Raw genomic sequence first — 21,114 nt, 5'->3', positions numbered from 1 at the left:
GTTCAAAATTTAAGGTAATATTACAAACACTGTAGAACTAAACAAAAATCTGTTACATGGAAGAACAATATGCATGTTCTTTTCTTGTTACTTGCTTTCCTACAACACATAGTGGACTCATATTATCAAGGTATTAGATACCTGTATCAACTCTAAAATGCAGAGCCTGGAAGAGGTCTGTATCACAACAGTATTTAAGTCACACAATTGTATTTATTTTTAACACATACCTTTACTGCTGGGCCAGGAGCAACATCATCCATTACATGTGCACAAATATTAATGACCTTCAGCAGATGAGAAAAGAGCTGTTCTACTGAAGTAACAAGAGTTCGATCTGCCAGAGCCGGCCAGGGTTCCTCCTGCTTTGCAGCACCTTGGTTTGAATCTTCTTCAGCACTCCAGGGGTTCTTTAAGCACTTGGGAGCACTTGCTGCAACAGGAATCACATTAAAGAAAAAGATGATAAAAACCTGGAATTAAGTATTAGAAAATTTTAGAAGGATATCATCTCTATATGAACAGGAATTCAAATAGGGAAAAGTGAGCCTATATTTTCAAAGCCAGCAGTAGGTGCACAGTTTTAAACAACAACAAAGAATGTTAATTCCTTGTACCCAGCCTGTACTAAGCATACTGCACATTCCCTTTGGCAACTAGGAGGCAGTATCTTTTCAATACTCCTGGGTGCAAGAAGTTCCTTCTTTATTTCTTCTGCTGAATCTTGCAAGTATTTTGTTGCATGTAATCAGAATAGGGTGAAATATGGGCCTTCCGATGCTGATGGTAAAAATATCAGGACAATCCTACTTCTCTTGTTCTGCCTTACCTGCAAGCAAGTTTCCAGTCAAAATCAAAGCATCCTGATGGGCAGAGAGGTCCAGTGGGAACCATGCTGATGAAAGGAGAGACAGGACCATGCCAGCCATTCCAATGGTGCAGCCTTTCTGAGCTTCATCTGAAGGACTTGGCTGGGAAACACTGGAAGTTTAATTTTGGAATGTCATGACTTTTCTTCCCCCCTTTTGGTAAGTTTAAATTCTTAAGAAAACTAACAGTCAAGTAGACCGCTAATCTAAAAAAAAAAACCAAATCAGTACTACAGAATACACATTTAACACTCAAGTAGGACTTAAAAACAATTTGCAGCAGAGACCTGACAATACTTCGCATTCTTGAAGAGCCGTTACTTTTTTTTAAAATAGCAAATATCAAAGCTGCTAGTGACATCTACTGATAAATTGAAGAATGCTGTATTTAATTGCTAGTCAGTATGGTCCTGAACTACCTCCAGTTAAAAGTCTCACACATATGCAAGGTAGGGATGGGAGAGAAGCTGTAGTATTGCAATGTAAACAAGATACTGTTTTAAAGTGACAAGAATTTAAACAAACAATTGTAATCCATCAAATCATCTAGATTTATGGGTGGACTCTATCCAAGATTGTAGTTTGCTGCTGCATTCCATATTTTCCTTTACAATAATTTTAAAATCAGATTTTCTCACACAACTCAAGTTTCAAAAAGAGCAGTTAGAGATCACCAAAAGATGTTTGTCACAATACTATGTCAATTACACACATCATTTCAAAGCTGTAAGACCTGCACAACACTACTAACTGCCTTTCTGGAAAAGACTTTATGCAACCTCTAAATAAAGGTATTCTTTCAGAAGTTTTTTTAATTAAAAAAATATCTTCTAATGTAGTCACTCTGGTCTAATACAGCTACAGCAATTTCAGAAAATAAAATTTACACTAAGTGTAGCTATTATTTTGACAAAGGTACACAGGTAATTACAGTGCCTTCTTTTTTTTAAAAAAAGTTTTCATATGCAAGTGTTGCTTACTTTACATACAGTTAGAAACCCATGAATTAATCCATGCTGAGTTGTACAGAGTTGGAAAGCAGCAGTTCCAATAGCTTCTTAATCATAAGAATGACAATACTTAAGACAGAAAAGAATTTTTGCAAAATTTTCATGTTGTTATTCTTATTACCCAGAATGATGTTTGTATCATTCCATAAAAATAAAATTACAAGCCAAATTAGTATGAACATGGGCCGAAAATTTGTAAAGAAGGAATTAGAGGAAAGGGCAAAGGCTATGTCATTGCATCACTGATGATTATTAGATGCATCTTAAAGACAGCATTTTTTAAGCTGGGAAGAGCAGAAGACACATTGTTGCCATTCTGCATTCATTTTGTTTTCCAGCTAAGTACTGCTCACATCCTAACCTACTTCATTTGTTAAAACCAAATGACCTATAGCTCAAAAGACATCTTTTAGAATGCATATGCAGAGCACGCCACACTTATGGCTGGCAAGGGAAGAAAGGGCATGTCGACAATAAAAGCTGCTGGGGGAGGGTTGGGTTTTTTTTTGTTGTTAGGTTTTTGTTTTGTTTTTAAAATAAGAGAAAGTTTTGCAATAGAGTTTCAGGATACCAGAAGAGTAAAGTAAGAGTAGAGACAATGACAGCAATGAAGAAAATCAACACAAATGATGTTATATCTATTTAAAAACTAAACAGTTCTACACATGCACATCTTCAGTAGCTAGTTTTACAGCTCACGTGGCACAGCACATTGATAATCAGAAACAAGATCAAAGCTTTGGAGTTGCCAACTGCACAGCTACATTCTGAAAAAACTCTTCAGAATGTAAGTACTTTGAGGCTATTATATATTACCTACAAAACACTTTATTATAGATATTTCATTTGCTGTTCCCATTCAGTGTGCCAAATAAGAACAATTTAAATGCATCTGACACTTTTATAGTTATAAGAGCAATTATGAACCAGCTTCTTTTACCCACTGTTTTTCCAACATAAACATGAGATCAAGGTGAAAATGATGTCCTGATTTTAAAGAGATACTACAAGACAATATCCTGAAGATGAATATTAGTTCAAAAGCATGGGAAGTTTTCTCCTATTACTTATTTTGATAGACACTGATCCTATGTATCTTTTTATATAGTAGTTGCAGCCAATCCTTGTGATATACGCTGTGGTTCCAAAGATGACAAAGTGCTGACACTTAATATCATGACAACCTGATGTTACATTCTTCTGTATAAAGTTCTTAAATAACTGCTAAGATACACTTAACAGCATATATCTAAACCAGGACTTCTGATACCTAAACAAGCGTATTTTCATTTCACAAACATGACCTTTAGAAGCTTGAATAACAGATGCGGGAACATACCCACAGTGCCATCCCATGCTCCAGGTGCAGACTGGAAATGTTGTGGAGAGAAGACACAAAGCTTCACAGCAGCCAAACTGAAAAAGTTAAAACCAAGAATTAAATCAGTTTCATCACTGGAAGAGTTAGCAACAACAACAAGGTATCTTAAGAGTGAGAATTAAATATATTACTAATGCCATTGCCACAGTACCAAAGCTGCAGATACCAATATAGCCAGGAACTAATTAAAAATAAAGCAAGCAAAAAAGAGAAAAGAAAGAGTCAGCCATTATAGCAACTAAGAAAACTCACTGTAAGTGCTCTTGTAGTGGATATTGTCAATGCATGGGAAATTGCTGCAATAACCCTTGAGAGATTGTTTTCCATAGTGACATCTGTTGGACTTTGCAGCATATTGTAACCTCTATATGTTCTGAAATACAAATATCTATACCATTAAAACACGTACTTAAAAAAAGAAACACCTCAAGCACAAATGATTATGGCTTAAGTTACTATTACATATTTTATAGGCCACTTATAAAATACAAAATTGGAGAACACTCTAAATACCACCTTAGTATATTTTGATATTTTTGCTTCTGTACTAGCAAAAGCAATTTAGTTTATAAATCAAATCTCTTTGTTAGCAAACAGAAACAGTAGATCAACTCTCAACACCTAACTAGGTGCTCTAGAAACCACCACCAATTTAGCATTAGTCATTGCTTTTGCTCAAATCCATCTAACATTTTTGCATGTTGACAAACTTTGGATTATTGCTGTAAAAAGATTACTGATGTAGAAAAATAGTAATTTTGTACTTGAAATAACACAGTGTCCACGAAGTTCTATTGTTTCTCTACTACAGCATATAAATCTTCAGTGACATGATTGAGATCATGTATGGAAAAGGTACATAATTTAAAACCTTGTATGACAAATTGATAGAAGCAAAGAGTCCCCATAAATATATACAACTCATACTGTCTATAAGACATCTAAACAGAGGAGTTTAGGAAATTATAGTTCGCAGTAGAAATACAGCGACAAGATGACACTACCAAAATTAGAAGGCAGTACAGACTTCTGCAACCACAATCATTAAACAGGATGTGAACAGTTATAAATCCTGATCAACGTACCTGAAGAACAATAATGTATACATATGATTAGCTTGCAAAGCTGCACTCACTTGTGTGCAATTTAATAAACAAATAGGGTGACCTCACAATGAAAAGAAAGTTTATCACAGAACAGTGACTCCCTACCATCAATGTGTGAGCACATCACTAGTAGCTCACACACCAGTTTGTCCTTTAAATACCAGCATTTCTGTGGAGCCTAGAACTACCACAGATGCTCCTACAGGTTGGAAAAAGAATTCATAAGCACATGGATTTGCAGGACTTAAATATGATTCTAGGCATTATGAATTGAAATTTGGGTCCGCGTTCCTTTTAAAGAAAGACAAGTCACATAACATACCTGGTGATAGTGCTCACCGCAAAGTGAGATGGGGGCTGCGTTTCATGCATTAGTAGTTTCAGGTAGACACTGCTTTGGTCTCTTGCTACTGCCACAACTGGATCAGCCTGTCCTTGATCACAGTTATAAAACAGCTTTGGAACAAGCCTTAATGATAATTGTCAAAAAGGAAAAGTATTATTCAGAAGTTATTTAATATACAATTTAAAGTACATTTAAAATACATTTCATATACAATTCAGAATGCTGCATACACTAGACATATCAGATTGTAAATAAAAACCATTACTAAAACTCATATTGTTAAGCTGAATTCACTTTTACACAACTGCTCTTCATTATAATCAAGGAGCTCAAATCAGAACAAAGGAACTGCTCTAGACACATGGTAGCTAAAAATATTTTATAGACATACATACCTATACACACTAAAATGACCACTTTGCTAAAGAGTTTCTCAGTGTTCTCCTATCTCCCCAGATATTTTCCCCATGGATATCTGTGTCAACTGAAAACTAATTTCTACCCAAAAAGGAAAATTTTTCACCACCTGATTTCTAAGCAGCAAAACTTAAACATACAGTAAGATCCAGTCTTCTTGAACAACAAACATTTTCAACTTAGACAACAGTGAAAAACTACAGTGCACATTTTTTTAGAAGTTCACTGACAGTACATCCAATGAATGCCCATACTGGACGTTTCAAGGGGCTTCTGCAAGCTTGTAGCAGATTTCTTGGGCAGTTAAGTCTTTTCCAACTTTAACACACATGCTGTCACTAAGTCAACATGAAGATACAGAAAAACTCCAACTTGTTAGTTGCTGAATAAAAGCAACAAATACTAACTATGACACAACAGTTAATGATTTCTCTGCTGAGCTGTTTCTACAATACAAATGCTTTTAAGTGGCAGAATTTTTAAGGTTTCATTGTCCTTTATTTGCTATTAGGAATGGATGGCAATTAATAGTCTGAAAAACTAGGAAAGAGACTCCTCTGACAACAAAATATTCCAGGAATTCAGTATTAGATGCTCCCAACTTCTTTAGACATAAAACTTAAGTCCTTGAATTCTAATAAATAAACTACCAACTAATCCTTACTGTTTGGTGCATTTATCTGGACAGCAATTGTAACCGTAGTAGGTTACAGCAAACAGCTGCTTTTTAAACAAGATTAGCTACTTTACTATAATCAGAGAGCATGGAAGTTTTAAGATACACTACTTATAACCAACAACTTGGTTGGAGTTAGGACAACTCGGTAGAAGAGCAACATTTTAAATCCAACTACTGTCAGGAGACTGAACAAATCACTTCAGCATGCAGAAAACTAACGACCAAGTTGAAACTGAAAGTGACCCTCAGAATGTAATACAGTTAAATGTAATTGTAGTGCTAATGAAAAGCAAAGCACAATTGCCTGATGATTCAGAATGATGCATGCTCCAGGTACCACAAAGCTGCATTTGTCTCCTGTCCCTCATTTAAACAAAAATATGAAAAACCCACTAAGGGATTATTTTAATTATAGGTACACAGTAACATGTCAGTATCTTTCTAAACTCCTTTTCTTTTTTAAAAAATAAAACAAACATATACCTCATTAATGAAGCTGCAGCTACATGTCTCACTCTTGGATCTTCATCTCCAAGCAGACATATTACAACATTATTAAGCACTCTCTCCTGAAGTTTTAGTAGCTAGAAAATAAGTTAGCACAGTAAAGTTCAAACATTTTCATCATTTCACCAGATTAAGATAGTTAACAAGTGAGATTTCATCTGTCATACAAGTCTAAGACAATCTTTACCTTAACATTACCAAATGCCCTATTTAAATACATAAATGCCAACATTTTTTAGTTTAAAAAAAACCACACACACACCAGAGAACACTAAGATATCTGAATCTCAGTAGTAAAGTATCTTTCCAATTGTAACAAGTCTCAGAACATGAGCCTACTTACACAAAACATACTTACAACAATTATCAGTGTTGACAGAATTTAAACATAAAGTGCTGAAATTGCACTGGTACCTTAATCAAGAAACACAATATACTGATTCAATAATTTACTTACACCAGTATAATGATGAACACCTCTGTGCAAGCTCTCAGTTTTTCCTTCCAAGAAGCTGACTAGCCTATGGTAAAATAGAATTTAGAGTACATTAGTTTGCTCTGAGGGTTCTTTTTATTTGCTTATTTTTTAAAAACATCACTGCAGGGAAAATGTAAAAAGTAAACACACTTTTAGAAGAGGTAAGCAATTGCTAAACTACTATCTGGCTACTGTAACAGAAGAATTACTTTTCTTTAGTTAAAAAACATTATTTACACATTGCGATTGTAATTGTATTTTTTTCTCCCCATGCACGTAAAAATCAGACTGTTTTGAAAAGATGGTAAGATATTCCAAATATCACTATTCAGAAAGAGTCCAATTTTGTATAACTAAAGATAACTTGAAGAACTTTTATATCAACACCTTTTGTCTTTCAGCTTGGAAGAACCTGTAGAGAATGAGAGAACGCAAGAAAAGGAAGTCATTCATTTCAGTGTAACAGAAACTGAGCAACAGAAGAGAGCTGACAATAATGGAGAACAAGTCAGGGACTTTTTCTTTAAGAAAAACCCACGCAACTGGAAATCAAGTTAGTGTCCAGATTATATGGTCTCTGATCACAGATTTACAGAACACTTGATACAGACCACTGAACTAGAAACTCTATACAGTGTTACTAGGATCAGGCTAGGTAGTGAAGACAATAGTAACTTGACAAAGGAATTCATACAGTCCTTGTATGAATGATTGGTCTGAATTAGTTTTATGAAACTCGTTAGTATTTCAGAAGAAACAGCTCCATTTTGATTCCAGTTTCCTATACACAGCATCTTTGCACTGCAGCTACAACACCCACAGAAAAATGTGAACACTTACCGAAAATCTACCTCTGCAAGCGTTTCCAAAAGTTCCGTCCTTACTAGCCAATATGAGCTGTTCTTCAGTGTAAGGAGGTCAACAATCAGTTGTAAACCTAGTTCACTGTAACTGCTACTACATAAGCTCATGATGCAATGCTGAGAAGAAATAAAAAACTTTCAGGTATATTACAGAAAAGGTTCTCTGAATCAAAGTATGTAAGTGATCATAAAAATCTGTTTTATTTAGAATACTAAAAAAAAGTTATTGCTTAAGAGCTAGGAGGAAGTACCAGAGCTAGGTACTTTGCAAGGCTAGGACACTAGCTCCACGTGAACTGCTAAAACCTGCTGCTGAATTTAAGTGCTGGAGAGGAACAAACGCCTCAGGGACCAGATGACAATCCTCCAAAGAGTAAGGTCTAAAACTCACAGGGCTTAAACACCACAAGCACTATACTCTTATCTGTTCAAAAAGAGTCTCTCCTAATTTCCACAGGGTATTTTTAGACACCTGGTTCTGATTTCCAGAAGTTTTTGAAAAAGTCATACCTCCTCATTTTAATGACTGTTCAACTATATGCAGAATGTGTAATCTTTGGAAAAAGTTATAAAAATCTATACTACACTTCTATGTCTTAACTACATGAAAATGTACTTTCTTCTTTGGAGATTAACAACCCAAAATGCTTTTGAACATTTATGCCGAAAGTTATGAAGTCAGGCTACATTATATACTGAGAGAAAGAAAAAGACAAAATTGGACAGTATAAGTTGCCTAAACTGAACACTTCTAGTGAAGTCTTCTAAAAAGCCATAATTATAAGTGTAATCATACATGAAACCACTATATACAAACAATAAGATCATGGAACAGAAAGTTAAAAAGATAGCATCATTTAACAAACTGGATTTCCTTCCCTCAGCTGCATCACAGACCCCTCCTCTTAACACATGAAATCATACTTTCCATATATTAACTATCTGCATTTTACTAAAGTTAGACTTTGCCTCACTGACCCATAAGCTGCAATAGAGTCAGACACCCTGTGCCTCTCCCCAAGGAATTAATTTCCCTTGCCCTCCAATTTGTCCTTGTCATTCTACTTTTTTTGAAAATTCCTCAAGGAAAAGCTCACTCCTTCACCCCTCTGCTTTTTCACAGAACACCTTCGATAGATTTTATTAAAGAAATAAAATTCACATGCTCTAAGTTCCACTCACAAATTCAGCTATCATCTCTATTTTAACAATTGCCTGATGGATCTTTCACCCAATTTGAAACACACACTTTCCTGAGACTTTCCTCACTTTTAGAAATTATCATTTCAGAAAATAATCACTATTTTACTTGTCATTTCTCACATTTAATTTTTGCTCTCCAAATACAGGCTACAACCAGGTGTTACATGTTCACACTTCCCTGTTTCGGCTAGACAACCTAATGCACTCATCCTATTGTTGGTTAATGTAACATTACAGCTCATACCAGTACATTTATGACTAGAAATATGATTAGATTATACTGCTACTTAATCTAACCAACATAACTATTTTCCAGCTGTTTTGTTTCTCCATTTCTGTGCCTGAATCCATGTTTTCTACAACAGAGTTCTTGGGGAAGAAGTCTTTTTTTGCTCCATGTTTATACACCTGAGCATAGCAGGATCCTAGTCAACAAATAACACCCCTGTGATCTGTCGTGGTGCAAATAAATTACTACTTCTGCTTACCCTCACAGCTGTGCAAGCCAGTTTGCATGTAACAGAAGACTCATCTTTCAGCGTTCTCTGTAACAGAGGTATGCAGTCTACCAAGGAAAAGAGATTTCCTAACAAAAAAAGAATTTAGAGCAATGAAACAAGAGAAAATTTTGGTTGCGTTAAAAAAAGACACCCTTAAAATAAATTGTTACCTGTTGAGCTTCTGACATGTATTAGCCATTTTTCCACATCAAAGCGGGATTTAATTAGAATGGAGTTGACAATTGTTCCACACAGAATGGCAGTAGCTCCTCGAATCTGGGGATCTCCATGGTCAATGTAGTTCAGAATATCTGATACATACTGCTCCTCTATGAAAGTAAGTTACAACTACTTTATTTTAAAAATACTAGTCTTAGTCTTAACTGATCCCTAAAAATGTTTCAGTGGAGGTACTAATTATTGTACAATCAATGTCAACATATTCACAATGCGCCGGCCTTAGTTCTACCTTTCAGAAATCCCTTGCATGTAATCTACAGATCATTCACACCATCCAGACCAATGATCACATATTAATGATTTATTTCAATTGTACACAAAGTGCTCTGGGGAAATTTAAGAGTTTTGGTCAACATTCCACCTTTGCCACTATCAGTATCAAACCAGTTGAATACTCCAGGTCCCTGCTGATCATATTCCAGCATTCATAAAAATGAACCTAATAGCTTAGAAACCATCTAGAAGATGGCCCGAAATAAATTAGAAGAAACCATTTATAAGATAAACAAACCACCCCTATACAGCAGTTTTACTAAAACAGGTTCAACTTGTCAGAAGCTGTACAAGCTCATCCACTGAAACTTAACTCTTACTACAAAAAAAATCTCACCATATGTGCTAGTAGCACAGGCAGCATGTTCATTCCAACTGGTGCAGCCTTCGTTTGCCAATACTGAACTGGATTTAGAGGTTTCACTATAGATGCTGCCTCACTTATTCGAAAACCCAAACACACTATTAAAATGGAATATGTGAAGTGCAACATACCATACTCTTCTCCCATTGCTTCAAGGGGTGTTTTATACAGTTTGCTGAAGAAAGACTCAGGATGAAGCGCAATGGCTGCTCCAACACAACTTACTGCCAAGGCTTTTACACTGACTCTCACATCTCTATCAGGAACTAAAGCTGGGGAGAAGGAAAAAAAAAGGGGGGGGTGTATTTAAAAGCTTCCTGAATTGAGTTAATTAATAACTCTGTGTGATATAAATAGCTTAGCCTGGACAAAAAAATATGAAGGCAGAGCAAGTAGTTCCAGTTTATCAGAGGCAGCAGTTATACACAGCTTTTTTTGTTTCAAAAAAGAAAAGAGATAAATAACTAATAACCCCACACACTCACTTCCTTCATTGCTGAGAATACAGCTACTACACTGTCTTTCCAAGAATACTACATGAGCAGACCACATGAACAAATAAGTTTAGAAAAGGGGAAAAGAATGAATATCTTAAATGCTCACTTCAGCCATACATATAATGACAGATACACACATGCCTGTGACATGGACTTCCCAGTGAAAAAAATGGAAGCAGCAGTGTATGCCATAAAGGCTTTCTACAAAACCCCTACTAAAGTTTTATTACTATGCTGAAAAGGTAAATAACTCCTCTTTTGTGCCCCAACAGCCTCCTCTAACAATCACTTACTGTCAAAATGCTTCTCTTTGACAGTCACACATGAAAAAACACATGAAAAATGGCCACACTAACTGACGCAAATACTATAAGATGTTAAAAGAGGAGAAAAAAGTTCAACTTGAGATTTCAGCTATGTCTTTGAAAACCTTAGGTCAATTCTCTGCTTTACTACAGCTGAATCATTTAAAAACTGAAGTTACATTTCCCAAACACATATGGATACAACAGCACTTCCTCTACCTGAAGTACATTCAAAAACATTAATACAGAATTCAAACACAACCGAGTGATAAAGCTAAAAGAGATACTTTTAATCTTGTTTTAATTAAAACAAATTAGGCATTGTAAACAAAATCAACTGTAAAAATATTAGAACTATATTCTTCTGAACTTGTTTTTAGGAGTTTCCACAGAAGGGACTGCAACTCACAAAACAGTTTCCTTACTGAGGTATTGATACTTTTCCCATGGACAAACTGGGTACCCAACACTGATAAAAAGAAATACTGATATTAGATTGTCTTCGTAGCTTCATATAATCTATAAACCATCATGGCCCCACAGGTTAAGTCTCATGAGAACTTACAAATTGTAAACGCGACTAAGTATTTGACTTATGGGTTAAGTTACCATAACACTTCTTTAGACACCCAATGGTTCAAAACAGGATTAATTGTAAAATGGCATAAATTTTTAAGTGTTTTTAGGTTTTCTTCTGTACTCTGGTGTGATCATTTAGATCAGGACTGTCACAGAAAAACCCCACCCCTGAAAACTCCAATAAAGTGAGATTAAAAACCAGATAAACTGATCACATTTCCAACCTTGTACGTTGAGAGACACAATGAACCAATGAGTCTTGAACAGAAACTTACCTCCTTTCTCCCCAGTAAGTAGAAAAGAGGCTGACAGAAGTCTAACGCAGTGCACTAAAGGCGCAGAATTTCCATCGGTATAGTGACCTATGTCTCCCTTTACCCTGGAGGGCTATTGAAGGCAAATAACAAATTTCGTAGAGATAAAAATTAATCTTCAATTTAAATAAAGTATTAAGCACAACAAGATTTGGAAATACTGCACATCCCCAAATGTATAAAGGTTGTAATATAAAATGCGTTTAATACATACTCCAAAAAAAGGCTTTTGAATGTAATGCTTTCGGGAAGTTTGTATCCAGTGTCAGAATTGGTTTAATTTTATCACAGAAGCAACAATCATTCTGTAGATTTTCTGAATTACCTAGACTTGCTGTTTGCATCTGAAGGAGTCTGATAAACCACTTTTTGTCACCAAACAATGATCTTAGGAATTAATTACTTCTCATACAAAGTTTCCAAAGTTGTTTCCGAAGAAGGCTGACCTTCTGTAGTTTCACATTTGGAGTTCCCCAGTAACCCAAGCTGATCTAACTCTGCCTGCCACAAACCAAACTCCTCTTGCCCCAGCTGAGAACAAGGTCCAAAGCTAAAGTCAAAAACCATAAGAGGAAATCAGTAACCTGTGGTTAGAATGGCATGAGCTTCTCCGCAGAAAGAGAGGCTCAAAGAGTAAGACATAGTAACTTCTGAGGAGATCATAAAGTTACCTACACAGCTAGCAACGTACCCTACTAATGCACAGACAAAAGGGGGTTGTATTCTCAGCAGTTTGTATTCTGTTATGGTTTTGCTGGTAATTGCATTCAAGATATCAACATTTGTGTATTCACCTTATGTTAAATGAAATTCAGGCTGTAACTCAGATTTACTATTCAACCTTAAGTTATTTTGACCTATAATGAAGCACACCACATATGCAGGCTACCCACATTTACCACTAATTTACATGATCATAACTGTAATTATTTTTTTTTCAAACTTAGTTGTTTTAAATTTTAAATGAGACCCTTTGACTACTTCTCACCTTATTTTCATGATCACCAGGATCTGCTGCATCTTCTTTTGATGTAAATCTATCTACGCTGCTATCAGAAGGCTGCCTACTATGGCTTATGGTTTTCAACAGGTGAGGCTGTTGAAGAGCTTTAGAAAGAGGCAATTCATTAAATACCATTTCAGATGCAAATTAAAAGCACTTTAACTGAACTTAATCACACAAACATGAAAAATAAATTAGCAGTGATCAAAACAAGTGATTCACTAGAAGTGTTGAAATGTATTCCTTATTTTACATTTCAATCTAGTTATTTGTTTTTCATATCCATTACATGAGACTTCGGCGCCTTGGAAGTTAAAGTGGTTAAACATTGGAACAGGCTGCCCAGGGAAGTGGTTGAGTCACCGTCCCTGGAGGTATTTAAAAGACGGGTAGATGAGGCGCTTAGGGACATGGTTTAGTGGGCATGGTGGTGTTGGGTTGATGGTTGGACTCGATCTTAGAGGTCTTTTCCAACCTTAATGATTCTATGATTCTAAGTTAGACAGCAGATGCACCTGTAACACCTGTCTTAAAGGTGTCACCAGTTCTGGTAGCGCGCACACACACACACACCCGCCCCACATTTATCAACATACCAATAGAAGAATTTCTGAAAGACTCTGATGAATCATCTTGGAGAATATTTGCAGCCTCATCTTCCTCATCCTGCAGCTGCCCAATTTGCATTCCAGAATACTGTCCTTCAGCACTCTCCAAAACCTACACAGTACAAGGACAGGACTTAAAATAACTTAGCTTAACACACAGTATTAAATCGCAAACATGCGGTGTTAGTAATCTAGAAATAATTTGAAAGCAAATATGAGCCTGATAAACATTAGTGTACAGCTGCGTGCAGGCCACAAAGCAGTTCCCTCCTCCTCCAGCATTTGGGCTAGAGGCCATAGCTACATCTGACAGTCTCCCACTTGAGCCATGAACTTCGACATTAACAGTAAGAAAGTCGAACACTTAGTGCATTGCTTCTGCTGCAGCTCTCCTTGCTCCCTTATTCCAAACACTATCTCTCTATTTCAGCAGTCACAAATCACAACCAACACCTTTACTGTCACAAATTGAACTTGTCCATTGCTGTCAAACTCTCCCATAATCTCACTTGTCCTGGATATGTAAAGGCGAACTGAGAAAACACTGTGTAGGACAAAAAAGGACAAATAAGTTTGAACATATTTTAATTCCTTCATTTGAAACCAGAGACTACCAAAATGGACACTTCTAGAAGAGTTTGACCCTTGGTACCAATGCAATATATAGGCAGTAGGTATATGGAAAAAAAACCATAAAAGACAAAAAAATTGGTAACGTTAATAAAAGACAGTAAAAAGCATTTCATTGTAAGTTTATCAGAAGACAAGATACTTCTTCAGTTACTCCCTGACTTTATAAGCAGCTGGAAATTGTTCATTAAAAAGCCCGCGTGTGGGTAAGTGGGACAACCACTTGCCTGTCAATTAGGAAAAAATAGTTTTATTCGTAATTACTGCTTGTAAACAGTATGCAAACTGGCATACGCAACAGTCTGACAAGAATTTGCAAGAAATGCATCTTGTCAATAAACAATTTGTCAATAAATGCCTGCTCACTTTGAGCTCTGCACTGTCTACATTTAATTCAGACACAGTGCAATTATCATCACTCCTTTGGTTCTTGAATCCTCACACTTGCAAGAATATTTGCATATCAACTGTAAATTTACCATTTTTTATAGTGGTAAGAGACTATTACTTTTCCAAAGTTACTATCAGCAGACATAAGTCAAAAGTTTGATAATGTTTGAAAAAAGAACTTAAGAAATTCTAAGTTTTCCCTTTTTTTGCATTTTCTGCTCTTGCTCCCAGTAATTATATTTTTGCTGTTTTTATTACAACCTCACAATACACCTGCCTAAGACAGACAAACTTCTTAAAACAGCTATATTGTATACACATTTCAGGTGCTTATTAGATATGTAACTGCTACATTAGTAAATCATGCAGTATTTGCTCAGTATAGGAGAAATCCTTAAGATGGAATAAAAAGGAAAAAAATGAGTTGTGTTGCCAAGTGAAAAAGCACAGGCAGAAAACAATGTGAAGCATTAGGTTTCAAAAGTAGTCCTCTATCATTCCAAATAGACTGTTCACCCTTTAACACTTCCATTAGTCCTCCTGCATCAAAACAATTAAAACACCTATACAAAATAAATGATATTCTACTAAGAGGATATATTTATGTCAAGACTTTGACATTGACATTCTTCCAGTGAGTGACAACCTGTTAATGCCTTCATATGACCTACCCCGTGAACACACTGGTTACAGCTTTGTAGTTTTTATTTACTGCTGAAGTGAAAGTGTTAAAAGGAGGTCAAGCTCTCCAATAGAGGTGTGAGCTGCTGACCTTTCCATTGTTACTAGCTGAGGATGGAAAAGTAGAAGACGAGTAAGTAGATGAATCCAAGTCTGGGCCCTCCATGGAAGAGCTCTGAGATATGTCGGGCCCCTCAGTAGAAGGGGATCCCCCCTCTGCCCGTTGCACACTTACAATTTCAGAACTGTCCGAAGGGGTTACAGCAGAGTCTGGACCTTCTGTAGTAGTCTGAGAGCTATCACTAATTGGTGAGGAAGCCTGTGTACCATCATTCAAGTCCATAGTGGGATCTGACTGGACAGCACTGATCTGGCTGGAGCTTCGACTAAGCACATCATCTTCTTCCCCTTCAGCAGCTGTACTTGTCAAATCACAGCTTGTCAGGTCTACAGAGTCTGACTGCAACGTATGTTGAGAACGTGGCTGCTCAGTAATGATATCATGTCCGGTAGAATCAGCAGCTGAACTCCCTACTGACCCAGCTGTCGATACACCTGATGAAGAAGCTAGTTCACCGCTTATCTCGCCCTTCATAGAAGCTGCAAAACACAAACATTTATGAGTCAATCAAGCATTTAAACTTGTGTTTCACTCTTGATATGGACACCACATACTAAGCCACATATTAAACTAGGCTGAGGAAAGAGTATAACTAAGCAATTAAACTACAGTTAGGGAAATAAGCATCTGTAAGATGCCATTCCATCTATACCAGTAGCTCAATATGACAGCCTATCCATTAAAAACCAAAAATGCAGTCAACTTCATTAGGTAAGTGTAAGTTTTATACCCAGGAGTATTTATGGTTTCAGTTTTGTTAGCATGTCTTTTGAGTGCCCATCCACTTCCTAGTCACCATAACACATCACTTGTATATTTCACATAAAGCAATAAAAGAATGGATTTGTAATGTATAGTAACACAGGTTGATTGCACTGCTAAAGGGAAAGCCAGCTACCTGCAAATGATGCAGCGCTGACATCTGATCGGGTTTCAGGATCATCCTCCAAACCTTCTTCTTCACCAAGAAGTATTTTACCTGAGACATGATATAAGAAAAACCTTTACAGTTTTCCAAAACTACAGTCAACTTGAAGTGCTGAACAGTTGAAGTCAGTCAGATGTGAAGTCTATTTTTAAAAAGCTTATCCAAATCATTTTTCAAAGCTATGACAGGCAACAGATGGAAAAGAAAAAGGAATGAAGAAAGTGAATATCCAGTCCCTCACTATCTAATCAGGAGAGAAACAGACAGCAGTGACAAGGAAACACACAGTTAAGTAATTTTATTTAACAGTGTAAACATTCAGAAAACTACTTATGACCTTATTCATTCTAGTTTATTTTTGTGGACTATGTTTAAGACCCCACTAATTTTGCCAAGTATGTCCTGTTACTAAGGACTGGATACCTCGCATCTGGATATCTGCCCTCAGCTCAGAAGGACATTAAAGCACCACAAGTAATAGAGTAAACAACCTCTCCCTCCTTAAGGCTATGAAAACTATCAAAGGCTACTTGCAGTTTGGGGCTTGGAACTCCAGTGATAACAGTATGGAAAATGCCTAGGGGGAAGAGTAGCACAGGCTAGAAGCACAAGACCACTCAAGTGGGACAGGGTGATCAACCATGGACAACAGCCATTAAGATCCAGGGACTACTAAGGCAAAAATCTTCAGAGAGGCTTTTGCCATAGGAAAAATGGGAACCACTTATAACCTAACACAATCATCATAGAGTTCTCTTGCTCACAGAGTAATGTTTACTTTAAATAGAGGCAGTGGAAAGACACCTGCAGATGCATGCTGCCTGGGAGTGAACCAAGGACATAACTGCACTGAAAAGTCTGTAAATGGGACAGGATACAGAGCGCAGAGGGAGCTACTGAGCCCATCCTTCTGGATCTTGCAAGTCACTTGCTGAGACAGAGGGATCCACTACAACTGCTTTGAGATAAGCCTGTTCTGCCATTTAGAATAAGCTTCACTGGTAGTCTAAGATTCACCATGCAAGATATCAATGTTTTGATAACTCTAGGTGAATTCTTTTGCATCTCATTTAAAGTTGTTAATGCTTTTTTACCACCGGCAGACTTTTGTATTAGTTTCCCTATCACAACTGCTTTCATACATATCAGTAACACTGTAGAATTGTCTTCCCCCAAAAAGTATGTTTTATGCTATTCAAACCCAGAAGGTTTCTGCCAGAAGGCAGAAAAGAAACCATGACATATCCATGTATGTTCTATGTAAAATAACAGTAACTAATTGAGAACTACACACTCCTGCGAAAGAATGAGTAAAATCCTGCTAAGAGTTCCCAACAAAAAGCATGAAAGATAGTATATTCTTCTCTATTCTTTCTCACATTTATATCCATTTCACTGAAACAAACCAGGATATTCTGCTTTCCACAGCTGATCACCTTTAAAAGTAAGTGAGAGAGGAAGGACACTGAAAAACACTTATTAGGCATATTAGGCTTTGTACATTTAAATGAGTATATAAAACAAGCTGCAGGACATTTTTCCACTATTTGGAAAAAAAATTCAATTAAGATGCAGAACATAGGCTTTCATTTTGAAATGAGTTTTCAGCCTTTTTTGCAAGTAATTTTCTGAAGCTGCAACATAAACAAACCAACATAGGCCAGCTGCTCAAAACTAAAGTTGGTCTGAAGCAGTAAGACTGGAAAGACATGGAATAGCCGAGTTCTGAGATTAGAGTCACAGATTTCTGTAGATCAGCCTCACTTTACACCCCTACACACAAAGGAGTATTACAGCTAGAGAAGTTTCACCCACGGCCAACAGCAGAAGCCTACTACTCTATATGGTAGTAGACTGCAAAACGACTTCAAGTAGGAACTGGGAATAGGCTTGATTTTTCCCTCCTTTCTACAATGTAGAGCAGCAGGAAATGAACAATTCACAATTTGAAATTAAACCTGTATAAAACAAAATCATGAACAGATTTCTTCAAATTTGTTTATGCCATTTTTTTAGACCACAAAATCTTCATACCATGATCTTGAAAGAGGATGGAAACTGATGACTCATACATGTTTTCCAACTGAGTGAAGGAAAGGTTAGTGTTTTAAGAAGTACTTCAACTGAATTTACACTATTATTAATACTTCAAAGTTACACTGAAGACTACTAACAATTCCAAGTATCAAAATGATGATTTACCATTTTTCATTTAAAAGTGTTATGTGTTGTTACTCTGATTTGTTGCATTCTGCCTCACCTTTGGATGCTGCAGCAATATCTACTTTCAGGACATCCTTTCTTTCACTCTATTGTTTCTAAACTAGAAATTATCACTGCATCCGTAAGCACTATTTCATTCAGCTCTACCCACTATTTCACATTTAGGTATATTCTTAAAGCATACAGAAATATTCTTTAAGCATTATGGGATTCCTTGCACACAAAAATGGGAGGGCGTATGTCCTGGTTTCGGCTGGGATAGTGTTAATTTTCTCCCTAGCAGTTGGCATAGTGCTGCGTTTTGGATTTAGCACGAGAATAATGTGATAACACACTGATGTTTTAGTTGTTGCTAAGCAGTGTTTATACTAAGTCAAGGACTTTTCAGCTTCCCATACTCTGCCAGCAAGGGGGGTGTACAAGAAGCTGGGAGGGGGCACGGCCAGGACAGCTGACCCAAACTGGCCAAAGGGATATTCCACACCATATGATGTCATGCTCAGTATATAAGCTGGGGGGCATCAGCTAGGGGGCAGTGATTGCTGCTCAGGGACTGGCTGGGCATCGGTCAGCAGGTGGTGAGCAGTTGCATCACTTGTTTTTTTGGTTCTCTGCCTTCCCCCCCCCCTTTTTTGTTTCTTTCTCTTCTTGTTTTACTTTCCATACAATTTATTATTGTTATTCTATTATTTCAAGTATTACACTGTTCTTAGCCCACAAGTTCTTACTTTTGCTCTCCCAATTCTCTCCCCCATCCCATCGGGGGGAAGGGTGAATGAACCACTGTGTGGTGTTTAGTTGCCACCTGGGGTTAAACCACAACAACATATTTGGAAAAAGTGTAGGCTAGTTGCTATAATGGTCCTTAAAAGTTTGTATAATCTTAGTCTTAAACTATTTTTCCTTGAAGTTTTTTCTTTTCAGTATTGCACATCTCTCTGCTTACTATGCTTGCACTGACTGCACTACACTCACACATAGTTCCACTGCAGTAGCAAGATTTTGCTCACCTAAAACAGGACGTGAAACTGTTACACAGCTGTATCTAGAGTGATTCTAGTACCAATATATGACTGGTTTTAAGCAAAGTGTAAACATATAACTAGGTATGAAGTACTTCCATGCACAAACTGGGAAAATAATATTTCAGAGCAAATTGTATTATTTAAAATCCTGCTAAATGAATTATCTATTGAAGAAATGAAAATATACACAGTAAGACACAAAATGAATAGCATTAATCAAGAACAGAAAAAGAAATAAAAAAGCATCATATCAAAGCATGCAAACATACACATGTATTAGTGAAAGAAGAAAAAAAACCCCAGGCCTAACAAAACCAGGAAGGTTAACTATTTTGTGAGTTTCATTAAAGGTTAAGTATTACCATCAAAAGGAAGAATGCCCTGTTCCAAGAGATTATTTTTAGATATGCTGTTTAAAAGTGAAAATTGCATCAATATTCATCACCATAATTTTGCCAGTGAACTACAGCAAAAATAAGAATTATACTGTTTTGAATAATTTTAGAATATGTTGATTGCAATATCAGAAATCACAGTTCTTTTAAGATTTACAGTGATTAAGCTCAGCTGATAACAAAGGCAATTGTGAATGAAGACTGAAGTTCAGCAAGACAATGAAGTAGGGAGAGGGAAGAAAAAAAACCAAAAAAATCAGAAAGGAATGCAATTGAAGATTTGTTTTTGAAAATAATCACCTTTATGCTTTCTCGCAAGAACAGGGCTGCATGAAGACCCCCCTCCAGCTGCAAATCACAGAAAGTAACACATCAGGGCAAAGACAGAGCTGCTGAAACCATGAAGGAATTCTAATAGCCACAAATGGGAAGAAAAAAAGCCCAAAGCCAGGAAGAAATAGCAAACTTGTTGCTTGAAGTCCAAGTTTTTTGGATTATTTGCCTTCAAATTATTTTTATTTTTCTATGCCACTTGTGCAAAGTTTGCCTTTAAAAAGATATGCTCTAAATTTCACTGCTATAATTGTTTCCGGCTAATGAATTACCTTCTAACAGCAGCAATATTAGAATGATCCATTAGTTCAATATAGAAGTCCTTACAAAAATCCAATCAGAGATTGATTCTTTTGAAACAGGTAAGCAGCAGTTAAGAGACAATTTTAAGAACATGCACTTCACAGACAAGAACACTGACAGCCAATTTTAAAAGTTATGGAAAAAGTTATGGAAAAACTTAAGTCATGCTTTAATTTCATGCTGGTTTTGGTATTCAGCAAGGAGCTAACAGTTAATATAAATTCTGATTAGATCAGCTTCTTATGAATCACAGTTGTCAGATGCTTGGTGAGAAGAACATTAATTTTGTGGGGGGAGGGAAAAAAAAATCCATCACCACAGTTAACTTGCTCTGCATAACCAAAAAAACCTATCAACACAAACTGTAAAAAAAAAAAAATACTCTGAGTTTGTCACTATTCCATGAAGGTATACCCACTTAAAGAAGGGAGGGGAAAACACTTTTACTGTACCGGGGGGTACAGTAAAACCGGGGCGGGGGGGGGCAGGGCGGGCAGGAAAGTCATGCTAAATTTACACATTTCATTTTACCCTTCATACTTT

The 21,114-nt window shown here is 36.5% G+C and overlaps 1 protein-coding gene across 1 annotated transcript in view; it reads right to left on the bottom strand.

The window, feature by feature from the left end:
• HTT (huntingtin) overlaps window positions 1-21,114 on the bottom strand; it is an 87,095-nt gene that overhangs the window by 48,450 nt on the left and 17,531 nt on the right. Inside the window, exons 10-26 of the mRNA XM_009328884.1 lie at window positions 20,236-20,283; window positions 16,263-16,343; window positions 15,479-15,843; window positions 13,531-13,654; window positions 12,920-13,038; window positions 11,893-12,004; window positions 10,368-10,508; window positions 9,530-9,688; window positions 9,348-9,445; window positions 7,634-7,773; window positions 6,773-6,836; window positions 6,292-6,392; window positions 4,689-4,835; window positions 3,513-3,633; window positions 3,219-3,295; window positions 830-981; window positions 231-433 (exon numbers count right to left, since the gene is read on the bottom strand). Coding sequence (XP_009327159.1) covers window positions 231-433; window positions 830-981; window positions 3,219-3,295; window positions 3,513-3,633; window positions 4,689-4,835; window positions 6,292-6,392; window positions 6,773-6,836; window positions 7,634-7,773; window positions 9,348-9,445; window positions 9,530-9,688; window positions 10,368-10,508; window positions 11,893-12,004; window positions 12,920-13,038; window positions 13,531-13,654; window positions 15,479-15,843; window positions 16,263-16,343; window positions 20,236-20,283 — 2,252 coding nt within the window. The remainder of the gene's footprint in view (window positions 1-230; window positions 434-829; window positions 982-3,218; window positions 3,296-3,512; window positions 3,634-4,688; window positions 4,836-6,291; window positions 6,393-6,772; window positions 6,837-7,633; window positions 7,774-9,347; window positions 9,446-9,529; window positions 9,689-10,367; window positions 10,509-11,892; window positions 12,005-12,919; window positions 13,039-13,530; window positions 13,655-15,478; window positions 15,844-16,262; window positions 16,344-20,235; window positions 20,284-21,114) is intronic.

This window comes from Pygoscelis adeliae, unplaced genomic scaffold (assembly GCF_000699105.1).
Source record: "Pygoscelis adeliae isolate BGI_AS28 unplaced genomic scaffold, ASM69910v1 Scaffold66, whole genome shotgun sequence".
Classification (NCBI taxonomy): domain Eukaryota; kingdom Metazoa; phylum Chordata; class Aves; order Sphenisciformes; family Spheniscidae; genus Pygoscelis; species Pygoscelis adeliae.
This window is presented reverse-complemented; position numbering and strand designations above follow the sequence as displayed.